Source organism: Onychomys torridus, chromosome 23 (assembly GCF_903995425.1).
Source record: "Onychomys torridus chromosome 23, mOncTor1.1, whole genome shotgun sequence".
NCBI classification, from domain to species: Eukaryota; Metazoa; Chordata; class Mammalia; order Rodentia; family Cricetidae; genus Onychomys; species Onychomys torridus.
In genome coordinates this window covers 39,261,170-39,273,675 of record NC_050465.1, presented here as the reverse complement: position 1 = coordinate 39,273,675, position 12,506 = coordinate 39,261,170, and the positions used below count along the sequence as shown (strand labels likewise).

At 43.4% G+C, this 12,506-nt stretch overlaps 1 protein-coding gene across 4 annotated transcripts in view; it reads left to right on the top strand.

The window, feature by feature from the left end:
• The window catches only part of Hecw2 (HECT, C2 and WW domain containing E3 ubiquitin protein ligase 2), a 363,598-nt gene that overhangs the window by 312,465 nt on the left and 38,627 nt on the right, over positions 1-12,506 (top strand). For all 4 annotated transcript variants that reach the window (XM_036173112.1, XM_036173110.1, XM_036173111.1 and 1 more), the window contains 2 exons: positions 8,354-8,474; positions 9,746-9,859. In XM_036173112.1, the coding sequence (XP_036029005.1) occupies positions 8,354-8,474; positions 9,746-9,859 (235 nt within the window). The remainder of the gene's footprint in view (positions 1-8,353; positions 8,475-9,745; positions 9,860-12,506) is intronic.

Below are 12,506 nucleotides of genomic sequence, written 5' to 3'. Positions count from 1 at the left end.
AGTGTTCTTTCATCCTGTGCAAACATTTCTAAATGGTGACAGAGTGCACATCTTCATTTAGTGTCACAGATGCATACAAATAAGTCATGGCAGTGTGTTCTGGGAACTCAGAGTTAAAACATTTTCCAATGACATGTGTAATCCAGCCATATCTAAATTGCTAGCAGTGTTTGTGGTGGTTTTAATTTGCAGGGAAAAGAAATCATCTCCATATTCTTGGCCCCATCCCAGCGGGTTTGGTTTGATGATGAGATTGGGATACCTGATAGTAGTGGAAGCAGCCATAAGTGACTCTACGTGAGAAGAGTCAGGCCTCACTAGACTCATTTTCCCTGTGGAGGAATCTACTTTTCAGAAAATGGCTTCTGCTTCTACCAGACCCTTTGCTGGCTGCGTCAAATCAACATTTCAAAAATAATTTTTTAAGTGGTCTGGTCCCTTTCTGGTGACTAGAATTCACTCGTTTTAGTGGTTTGGGAATGATATTGTGAAAATTATGACAATGATACATTTTAATGATCCTCACTCTGAATGCCTAGGAACCCGGTAATCTTCCCATATTTTTCCTCATTCCAAGCACATTTACATGTCTTTTCAAGAGGAAGGGCGCTTTGGAAACTTTGACTCACTGCTTTCTGCAGCTGTGAGAGTGTTCACCTAAAACTCGTCAAAATTTGGGAATGTGGAGGTTTATTTTTCTAGGGCCGTTATATTGCCAATCCAACCTCAGCCGTGTCCGAAGGAAAGGATCCCTGCGAACACCATATGGTTTACTATGCCAAGGAGGAAACCAAGGAGTTTACCTAGGGGCATATCTCTAGGAATTTAAATGCAACGACACCTAATTTGTCTAATATATTGGAGATATAATTTCTTGTATGCATTTTCCAGGGGACTAAAACTATGGTGTCAATGGCATGAGAATTTGCTTAACAGCCCATTTATTGAAATTCTTCATGCATATTATTTTTCTCCTTGTTTTCGTATTTGTGGCACATTGAGGTGCTGCATGGTGTATGGGGTTGGGGTGGGGTCATTGGGTCTGAGTGTGGTTCACAGCTGTGGTGACCACTGGGGTACAAGCAGCATGAGGTCACTGGATGGACTCACTGCACTGAGGAGCCTCCTGGGTCTTCATCAGGGTTGTCTCAATGGAATGGACCATGAGAGGGGTTCATTTTCCCCAAAAGGATCTTTTCCTCCCACAAAGACTTGAATGTTACTGGCCACGTATGTTACCTCCTCCTCTTAGAGACATGTCTCTCTCTTCCTCCCAGCCCTCCTCATCTCTTTCCCCCTCTGCTCAGTATGGTTATGATATAGCTATTAACTTTTAATCACTTTTATTCTTTGGAAGTTCCATACGTTTGTATAACATATATTGATCAAATCTACCCCACTAGTACTATCTTCTGGCCACCCCAGGACCTTACCCACCTCCCTCTGAGCTTCATGTCCTCTCCTTATTATTTTTTCATTAATAACCCCCTGAGTCCAGTTAGTGTAGACATTTTGTTTTTTGTTATTAATCTTCCTTGTCCTCATCCCAGTACTGCCAGGATGGGGTGTCTGTTATTGACATACCCTTCAGTGTTCCCCTTTTAATAAGTTAACTTCTTGGCCAAGTCTGAAAAACTACAGTTTCCAATTTGTTTTCAGTAAATGGTTTGAGCCAAGCCCGATGGCCCAGACCTGTAATCCCAGCCACTTGAGAGGCAAAGACAGAGAGGTGGCAAGTTAAAGGCCTACCTGGGCTCTGAAGTGAGTCAAGGCTAGCCTGGGCAACTTAGTGAGACCCTGTCAAAATAAAAGTAAAAAAAGTAGGCTGAGTGTACAGCTAGATGATAGATTGCTTGCCTGGCACATACACAGGACCCCTCATTTAATCGCCAGGACCAAAGAAAATGAACAGTAAAAAAATAAATAAATAAATAATAAGTAGCATGTATATGAACATCCGTAGACCTAGAACTTTTGCTGCTCTTGGAAAATAGGAGATAGCTATGAGGGCGTGCACATCTGGGCACATCTGTGCTTTGTCCAAGCTGTCTCCAGGGTGTTCCCTCCTAACAGTATTGTACTATGCTCCAGAAGATGAGGCTGTCTAGACATGATTGCAATGTTCATTGGCTTTTTCATTGTTAGCAATGGGGGATTGTTATGGAATATTTGTACTCTGTGAAGATGTGTTGGTGTGGTTGTCCTAATAAAAAGCTGAATGGCCAGTAGCTAGGCAGGAGAGGTTAGGTGGGATTTCCAGGGAGAGACAGGAAGAGGAGGAGTAATCAAGGCATGGAATTCACCAGCAGACAAACATGTTGGACATGCCATACTGCAAAAAAGGTAAAAAGCCAGATGGCAGATTGTTGATTAATAGAAACAGGTTAATTACATATAAAGGCCAGTTGGGGACAAGCCTAAGCTAAAGGCCATGTTTTCATAATTAATAAAAAGTCCCCATGTCAGCCGGGCAGTGGTGGCACACATCTTTAATCCCAGCACTAGGGAAGCAGAGCCAGGTGGATCTCTGTGAGTTCAAGGCCAGCCTGGTCTACAAAGCGAGTTCCAGGAAAGGCGCAAAACTACACAGAGAAACCCTAGAAAAAAAAAAGTCCCCATGTTGTTCTTTGGGGTCTGGTGATCCAAAGATAGCCTGCCAACAAAGCTTGTCACAGGGATTGAGGGGAAAGTGTATGTGTGTGTGTGTAAATCGAAAGGGCATCAGGAGGGGCTGTAGAGATGGCTCAGAGGTTAAGAGCACTGATTGCTCTTCCAGAGGTCCTGAGTTCAATTCCCAGCAACCACATGGTGGCTCACAACCACCTGTAATGAGATCTGGCGCCCTCTTCTGTATACATAATAAATAAATAAATCTTAGAAAGAAGGAAAGAAGGAAAGAGGGGCACCAGGGAAGAGGTGGGCCTCTAAACTGTACTAGGACAGAGGCCTGGAGCTGTGCAGTCAAGGTCCAACTCCGTTCAGAGCAGAGTATAAAGACAACTGGATTCCAGGACCCAGAAGCGGAAAGTACCGACTTCTCCAGAAGTGGGTGACAAAATGTTTCTAGTGTCACCTGAGATACTTGGTCAGATAGAATTTTATAGTGTGTAATTATGCGGTGTTGTTACAGTGTATTGAAAACATACAGGTCGTAGGAAAGTTCCTAAGATCGACCGAGCAGTGACAAAGAATAACTGTTTACAAAATAGCCGCCACTAAATAAATATTCCTGCAAATACTTAACATGGCACTAGCCATGCATGAAGTCCATTCTCCACTTGGGCACTTTCTAGAAGCAACCGACCTTTTCCCATGCAGTTCCCTTCGGAAAGACTGTGACAAGATCTCTGAGAGAAAGGGCCCTCAGCTTCGGTTGTGGTTCCCATACATTTCTATCAGCTCAGTCTTCCAAGAACATTTTTTGGTTTCTAGAACCAAAATAACCTCATTCTTCCCCTGGAAGCTCTTGGCAGTTGAACCTGACTTGTATTAGTTATGTGACAGCTGGTTTGGGATATGGCTGCTCATACCTATAACCCCAGACCTAGGAAGGCAGAGGCAGGCAGATTTCTTGTTTTTCAAGTTCTAGGCCAACCTGGGCTATATAACAAGACCTCTCCCTCATACTTCTTAAAATGCTTCTATTTTAACCATAAACAGTTTTGTAAGTTGTGTTAAACAACATAGTAGTAAAAATTTCTATAGTTTTTTAAAATTACTCTAATAACACTATCCTTTCCCAAAACAAAATTAATCCCTCAGAATTAATAAGGATAATACTTGTTCAAAACTATAGATGGTCAGAATTCTATTCATTCAGAATAGAATTCTATTCAGAAGCAATTCCCATGAAGCTTTAGTCTGTTTCTGACATAGGATAACTTGGCTCCCTGAGTCTGGTATCCATATTAAAGCCAGATTAACCTCTGCAATTACATAGCTCTTTCCAGACTGATCTTGTTGAAGACCCATCAATGCCTTCCTGGACTGAAGAATGAAGTCCTACCACTTAGACTCAGTTGCATGTCCACTCAGGATCCCGTCCTTACCCGGGTCACACATCCGACCCTGTCCTGCAGTCGCTTCCTGCTGGGTTCCTCACATAGGTCTTTCCCGAACTGCCTGTCTCATCCCCTGGCTCACACGAGAATCAATACTCTACTATTAACTTTTCAAACCTTCCTTCAGACCTCTCTAAAAAATTCCCACTCACTTCACGTGTGTGTTCCCTATCTGCCTTAATACGTTTCTTAAATACAGGCTCTGAGCCATGTGTGGTGGATGGCACTTGCCTATAATCCCAGCACTTTGAGAGGTTGGAGGGAGGAAAATCAGGAGTTCAAGCTATACCTGGTTAGAGAGTGAGTTTGAAACCAGCCCAGGCTGCGTGAGACTTAAAAACAAATACCGAATCTGGCAAAGGCTAACAGCACTGTTTACTGTGATTTTAAGTGAAGTATGTGAGATTGCCTTTTATAACAGAACTATTAGCAAAAGATTGTTTGCCTTGAATCACTTCTGTTAGCAGACTCTCCATCCTTAAGTCCCTAGAGTGTAAATGGAAGCAGGGCTAAAGGGCTAATTTTTCATTTGTCTGTATTGAGAATGACCAAGTGCATCATGGGATTTCCTACATATAGTCTTAGCGTATAAGCTGCTTCTTAAAGTAATCCGCTAAAAGAATGGCGTTTCCTTTTGAGTCTTTATAGAGTTTCCTTTCAGTCTTTAATCATTCTGTTTTCCATCCGTGACTCCCATTGATGCCGGCTCATCATGGCTACTTTCTGGGCTGCTTGGGTCACTAGCGTAGAGCCTCTCCCAGCTTTCTTGGGTCTCCTGAATGGCCGAGTGCACTGTCTTGGCCTTCGTCCATCCAGTGGCAGCCCTGTGCTTCATGTCACTTTGTGGTACTATGACCTCTTCAAGCGCACAGGCAGCCAGTGTCCCGCCTGTGTTAGCTATTCGCTGCTGCCCCCGGCTCTCACTGATTGCAGTCGAGCTTGCTTCCTGGAAGTGATTCTTCAGCTTGGCTGTATTTTGGAATCATCTGGAGAGCTGTGGAAAACACTGAGGCCTGGTACCTACCCCCACAGATTCCGATGTAATGGCTTGGGGTGTGGCCTGAACTTTGGAATTTTTTTTTTAAAGTTTCCTAAGAGATTCTAATATGCACTCAGGATTGAGAACCCCTGCTTGGGATTCTCTTTTGTTTCCTGGATTTTGTGAGGGTGAATGCATTTGTTTTCTTCATGACTTAACTCTTAGCTCTTCGACAAGCCTCCAGATTACTGGTCAGGATCCAGTCTTGTGAAGAATATCCATCCCAGAAGCTCCAACATGTTTGCCTATGTGTTGAGTATGTATGCACATAACATTAACAGCCAACACACAGAGAGCTTCTTATGACATAGACACTTCAGAGTGTCATATACACACTAACATTTCATCCACAGGAATTAACTGATCTCTCATGCAAACTCCGGAGCTCTCCTGTCCAGTGTCCGTAGAGTAACCCTGACTGTCAGGTCCAACTCAATATTTACACAGCTTCCTGTGTCCCTGGCTACTAACATCATTCCCTGCACTGCTTTTAGCCTCCAATAGACCTTGTCAAATCCCAAATTCCTGTCCCTCACATAGGATTTGGACAGGAAGCTGCTTCCTCATTTCCTTCAGTAGCAAAGTGATGATGAAAACCTTTAATAGCCACTTCATAGACTCTGTGAGGATTTCTCAAGACTCCCCCTATGGAAAGTGCATTATCCCTAATGTATAGCAGGTGCTTATCAAACAAAAGCTATCATTATTATTAAGAAACGCTGTTATCATCCAAGCCTCCCATTCCTCCCCCTTGCTGTTCTGCTAATTTGTGTTTCGCATGCTTGGTGTTCCTCTCTGAGTCACCACACTCCTGACTAAGTTCTTATCCCTTCAGGCCTCAATTGCAGTATAAACTCCTAACTGCTTCTCCGCCCTTCCGCCCTTCTTCCTCTTTCCCACCCTTAATTTGCCCTACACCCTCTGCTGAGAATTTCTCTAATCAAATACCACTTTAGCATTATTCCCTTTCCTTTCCTCAATATTCTGGGAAGGTGTTCCCCTCCCCATTCCCAAGCATCAGGATTTTTAAACCTCTTCTGATCGGCTCCAGCCCTTGTCTCTCCAGCATGCCCACCACGCTCTCGGTTATGGGGCATCTTCAGCATCTGTTGAAACACATTCAATATTTAGTCTAGTTCTTGCTTCTCTGAGCCAGTATGAAATTTAGACTCTATTCTATTTACAAGTTTAGTGTTATTTAATTTTCTCATTGTTGTGACCAAATAAGGGACAGAAAGTAACTTGAGAGAGGGAAGGTTTGTTTGAGCTTAAAGTTCAAGGGGCATCCAGTCCATTGTGTCAGGGAAGACATGGCAGCAGGTGGCTGTTTGTGTTGCGTCCTCAGTCAAAGAGCAGAGAGATGGATTTCAGGTACCAAGCCCTCTTCTTTTTATTCACTCCCCCCTGGAATGGTGCCCCTAACATTTAGGGTGGGTCCTCCTACCTCAGTTACCCAGAACTAGAAATCCCATCCCAGACATGCCCAGAGGCTTGTTTCCATGGTGATTCTGCATCCTATGGACTTGGCAATTAACCACTTTAGGCTCTACCTAAGCTCCTCCCTGAGTTCTTGTCCGCACACACATTACTTTTCTGTGACATTACTGTTATCTTCTATACCACTGATCTCAAAGGAGGTCAGGCACCCAGCCTGTGTCACTGAGTGGATGTGTGGGAGTGGAGTCCTCGGAAGCATCCACCTGCCTCCTCTAGGAGGTTAATGCCATTTGTAAGATTCCTTCTAACTTTCAAGAGAAAAACATGTTTGTTTGTTTTTTTAACTTGAAATCTCATAATAATTTTTAAATGCAACTAATCTAGCCCCTCCCCCCCTTTTTTTTAATGTAGGGGGCAAACAGTAGACTGTGAGGCTGGGTATAGCCCCAGGGCTATAGTTTTTATCTCTTCTGTTCTACAGTTTGTATCCATTCCAGTTTAAGACTTAATTATTTGCTATGTTTTATTTCTGCATCCTCAACTAGGGCATCCATTGTTGACTATAACACAAGATTAGCAGTACATAACCATCCTAGCTAACTCATTTGTTAAGGAAATTTTTGCTAGGCAGGATGGCTCAAGCCTGTAATTGACGCACTGTGAGGCCACGGTAGGAGGCTGGAAAATCCAAGGCCAGTCTAGGGTAACTAGCAAGCTCCTGTCTCAACAAAACAAATAACAACAAATCCCACATGTATAACAGACACACACACCCAGAAAAAAAAGAAGGAAAAGCAATCTCATGCAACTCGCATGCTGTGTAAGGACAAGACTATAATTTAGTTTCTGCCTTTGTCCTGTGTCTAGCCTGACATCCCAGCATGCTACCTAATCACCTGTGACACATGGATTTTTCTGTGGAAAGAGGAAGAAGCCATGTCATATTTATACCTTATAAATAACACTTTATTAGTAATAAATGGCATACTTTTAATCTATAGCTATTGGCAGTACTTGACACATTGAGAATGCAGTAAATATTTTTTTTATTAAGAAAACTTTTTTATTCATTTTACATACCAATCACAGGTCCTCCTCTTCCCTCCTCCGGTCCCTCCAGCCTCCCCTCCCCAACCCATCCCCGATTCCCTCCTACAAGAAGGCAAGGCCTCCTATGGGGCATCAGCAGAGCCTCGTATGAGAATGCAGTAAATATTGGTACTGCTTATTCTTTGTGCAACTCCAAGATATAATTTCCTCTCACAACTACGCTTGAGTTCTGTTTTTAGAATAATCACTTTATTCTACAATGTGAAATAAATGTAATTGTATCTCTAAAATCATTCTTAAATGTAATGCACATGTAAGAACATCTTCATGGGGCTTCCTATGACTTCCTTTACAATGTCCATGATGCTGTTTCAACAGCAAACAGAGATATTCCGTCCTGAATAGTTGTCCTTAGACATGAATAACCCTTTTACTCACTCTGGTTTGGATGGAAAGGGGAACATATCTGAGAAACACGTGAGCATATTGGGCAGTTTAAACAGGCTCTTCATTCTCTGTCAAAAAGTGGCAAATAAAGAGTCTCTCATAAGACTTTCCTTAAGCTACGTTCAGGCCTTCATCTTTGGGTGTGCGTGTGTGTGTGTGTGTGTGTGTGTGTGTGTGTGTGTGTGTGTGTGTGTGTGAGATGCAGAAGCTGAAAGCAGTGCCTCAGTTTCCTTTGCTAACCTTGTGCTGGTCTTTCATGGTGTTGTGATGATGCTGGCACAGGGCACGGATCCAGATTGTTCTTTTGTGGTTGCTGCAGGTACTCAGCGTGCCAATGCCCGGGCGCCGGCCCCTTACAAGAGAGATTTTGAAGCCAAACTAAGGAACTTTTACAGGAAGTTGGAAACTAAAGGATATGGACAGGGCCCAGGGAAATTAAAGTAAGTAGACATGACACAAACCATATTTATAGATGGCGAATGGGTAGGAAGCTGTCTTTATTTTAATGGGCATTATCATTTCAGAGTTTATAAATTATACTGTAATGATGTAAAATGTTCAGAAATTAAGCAATAGTAAGCTTATGGTTTTTCAATCAAGCTAGGATTGTGTAAAACCACAAACAAAGCCGGGGGCGGTGGTGGCACACGCCTTTAATCCCAGCACTCGGGAGGCAGAGCCAGGCGGATCTCTGTGAGTTCGAGGACAGCCTGGTCTACAAAGTGAGATCCAGGACTGGCACCAAAACTACACAGAGAAACCCTGTGTCGAAAACAAAACAAAACAAAAACAAACAAGCAAGTCACCCTGTGCCCTGAGTGCCCAAGGGAGGACAGCCTCCATGCTTACTGCCCCAGGCACAGTCAATTCCACTTTCCTGGACCTCCAAACACATCAGCCCAACCCCAATTCCATATCTCTCTGAGCTGTGCTTTTCTCATACTGGAATTACCAAGATCTTCCCAAGTTCTGGCTCCCTGTAATTACTATTGACATTAAGAGTGAGTGGAGGGTTGGGGATTTAGCTCAGTGGTAGACTGCTTGCCTAGCAAGCACAAGGCCCTGGGTTCGATCCTCAGCTCCACAAAAAAAAAAAAAAAAAGAGTGAGTAGACACGGGTAGAAGATGACTTTGTCGTCATCACAGTAGACGAGTCAAGATTCACTTAACTTAAAATTTAAATTAAGTACAATTGATTGTAAACTCTCTTGCTTTGTAGGACACACACACACACACACACACACACACACACACTCATGCAAGCACACACACATATGAACCCTCCTTCGTCTCACTGAACATTCAATAATTGAATTCCTTGCTTAGGTGCACTCCAGCCTTAAAGGATTACTTTATAGTGTGGTTCTTTCTTTAGTTCTCTGTCTCTGTGTGTGTGTGTGTGTGTGTGTGTGTGTGTGTGTGTGTGTGTGTTATGACCTCCTTTCTTTCCGGGATAAATGTCTTGGCTACTCAGAAAGGACTCCTGGGTTTTTTACAGGCCAGGGATTTACCCATGATTCTCTTGTGTAATGTTTGCTCTTGCTGTTAAAGCGTTAGAGACAGACGTGTATTCCAGTGCAGACAGCAATGACATTAAGCAACTTCACTCCTCACCTAGTTAATTGTGGTAAACAGGCATTCAATGTCGAGAAAGATAAGGAACTGGAAATCATCTCTTAATGCACTTTTCACATTGTCTCTCTGGGGACAGGTTAATTATCCGAAGGGACCACTTGCTGGAAGATGCTTTCAATCAGATTATGGGCTACTCCAGAAAAGACCTGCAGAGGAATAAACTGTATGTCACCTTCGTCGGGGAAGAAGGGTAAGTGGAACAGAGAAGTGGTCTGTGCAACACAGGCTGTGGCTACAGAGCGGATGTTTCTCCGCATCTGTGGTTCCCAGAACAGGAAGTCCTTCTGGCAGGAAGTGTGCTCAGACACTTCAACATTTTGCCTTTTTGTTGTTGTTGTTGCTTCCTCTGGTTTTTAAATCATTTGACATAATTTTTTTTTAATTAAAATAACTGTTACCTATAATTCATTCTTTCAATGAGACGGCCAGTGTGGTTGCTTTATTCTACATCTATCCATCTTTTGAAAGGAAAAACACTGGAGCTTTGCGGGGACAGGAACAAGGAACTGCAGTTTACATCTTGGTTTCCACCCTGGCGCTCTGAGTAGAATGTGTGTCACCTGTTCAATAAGCCCTAGTTCAAAATCACAGATCCTGCTGCTCTGCCCAGAGGTGCCCACAGCAGCCACGCCAATGTCTCTGCTCCTGTTCCCCGCCTCCAGTTCTCTTCCTTTGGGAGGGCAGCATACCTCCCAATATAACCACCTACTGTAAACAAACCTTGCAACATGACTCCTCCATGAGTGTGCTCATCTAGATAAGGGTTGGGACACGAAGGGCTGGGACTCCCACACTGAGTCTGCAGCACCCCAGGTAGACCTAGCATAGCCTCGGACTGATAGCTAGCATCCCTCATAGGCCCCTCCTCCTTCCTATCTCAGGACTCAGGGCTTGCTTTGTAGCTTGTAGCTACAACACAATTAAAAAGGCCATGCCTAGCCTTAATACATGGGGAGGTGCTTAGTCTTACTGAACTGCAATTTGATATGCCATGTTTTATTGATACTCATGGGAGATCTGCCCTTTCCTGGATGGAGACGGAAGAGGAGGAGATTGGGGGGGGGGGGAGATGGGGGGAGTGGGAAGGAGGAACTGGGAAAAGAGAATCAGAGAATCGAGTCGGGGGAAGAGGCTGCTGCCGGGATATAAAATAAATAGATGATCAATTTTTTTAAAAATGCCACACAGTCATCCAAACTCTGGTTGTGTTCTGTTGGACACTGTTGGCTTGGATATTTGTTTATTAAGCAGTGCTGAGGAACTCTGGGCCATGCATAGATGCTCCATCAGTACTCTGAGTTCTAATCCCCAGTCCTCTTCTAGTTTTTATTTTGAGAGAGGGTCTTAACAAAATGCTCAAGCTGGCCTTGAACTTAGTCCATAGCCCAGTGAGAGAGATCTTGAAAACTGCAGTTCTCCTGTCTCCACTCCCTTGTCACTGGGGTTCCAGGCCTGTGCTACCAAGCCCAGTAGTTTGGGTCACTTTAAGAACACCCCTCTGAGTCTTAGCCAGCAGTGGAGAAGGTTAAGGAGCCATCGTAGTGATAGCCAACCAACTTGGCCCACCCAGTGTGTGGCAGATGGATGGAGGTTGAAAGCACAGTGTGACTTACCTGTCCACGGAACCAGAGAAGAACAAAATCAAGACCCAAGCCCACTACTGACACCCGTGGACCATAGCAGGATTTAAGAAACACCCCTATCTTTAGTCTGTCTGGGTCCTGGGGTTTTTTTTCCCCCCTTGGAATGCATTTTAACATTCCAGATAGTAACTGAACACATGAAGTTTGGGCTTCAGTGTACCTAAGACTTCTCATGACTAATGTCCACATGTAAATAGACTCGGAACTTGTGTTCACCTGCTTAAAGCTGCAGGTGCACGGTTGAAAACGAAGCAAGTGTTGTTGGCCTCTTCACAGGTATGCCAGGGATGTCAGTTATTTCCTTACAGGATGAGTCTGGTTTGGATGAGAATGTTTTCTTCTCCCAGAACTCCAGCTGCCTCCTTTTATTGTTAAACCACAAACTTTTTTTTTTTTTTTTTGGACACATGATCTTGCTATGTTGCTCAGATTGGCTGTAAACTTTCAAGCTAGTGACCTCAGCCTCCAAAGAGCTGGTAGCTGGGTCTACAGATGTACATCAGTACTTCTGGCTTGGGCCAGAGTTTGTTGAGGTATCAGACATACACTTCAGAAGCACTAGTGGGCACGTTTGAACAGAACAGATGATGGTTGTCATCCTGAAGTGGTCTGCCGAATTCTGAACTGATGGTATTAGTTCCAAGCAGAGCTAGATTCCTCTTTGTTTGATGACCACTGGTAATCAAGTGCTTCCTGCCCCTGTCACATGTCTATGTCCCATGACACCAAAGGGGAAACAGAGTATGTTTGGGGAGGGGTCTCGGTTACCAGAAACAGTCCCTTACTCTCCTCCTCTATGCATGGGTTATTGATACTGAGTTTCTGGACTCAGGCTCTCTCATGTAAGTATCCTTTAGATAGGACATAAGATATAGGGTACTGAGAAGACATCTGCTGGCTTTGGAAAATGAAAACAGTTCTCTTGCTGAAAAACACAGAAACCTCAAAACTACATGAAAGTTTAAAAAAAAAAAACTTCTCAAAGAATGTCTATCACATGAAAGCATATTTCTTTCTAGATTATAAAACATGTCCACAGTTTTCCATTGAATTTTAGAAATGGAACTTGTCTGTTTCTCCAGATTTAATGCTGTCAAATTATTTATCGTTCTAAGTTCTTTGGGTTTGAGTTTACTATTTGGCATTTAAAAACAAATGTGTCTGTAGTTTGGATTTTAGTTCTTAGTTTTTCTT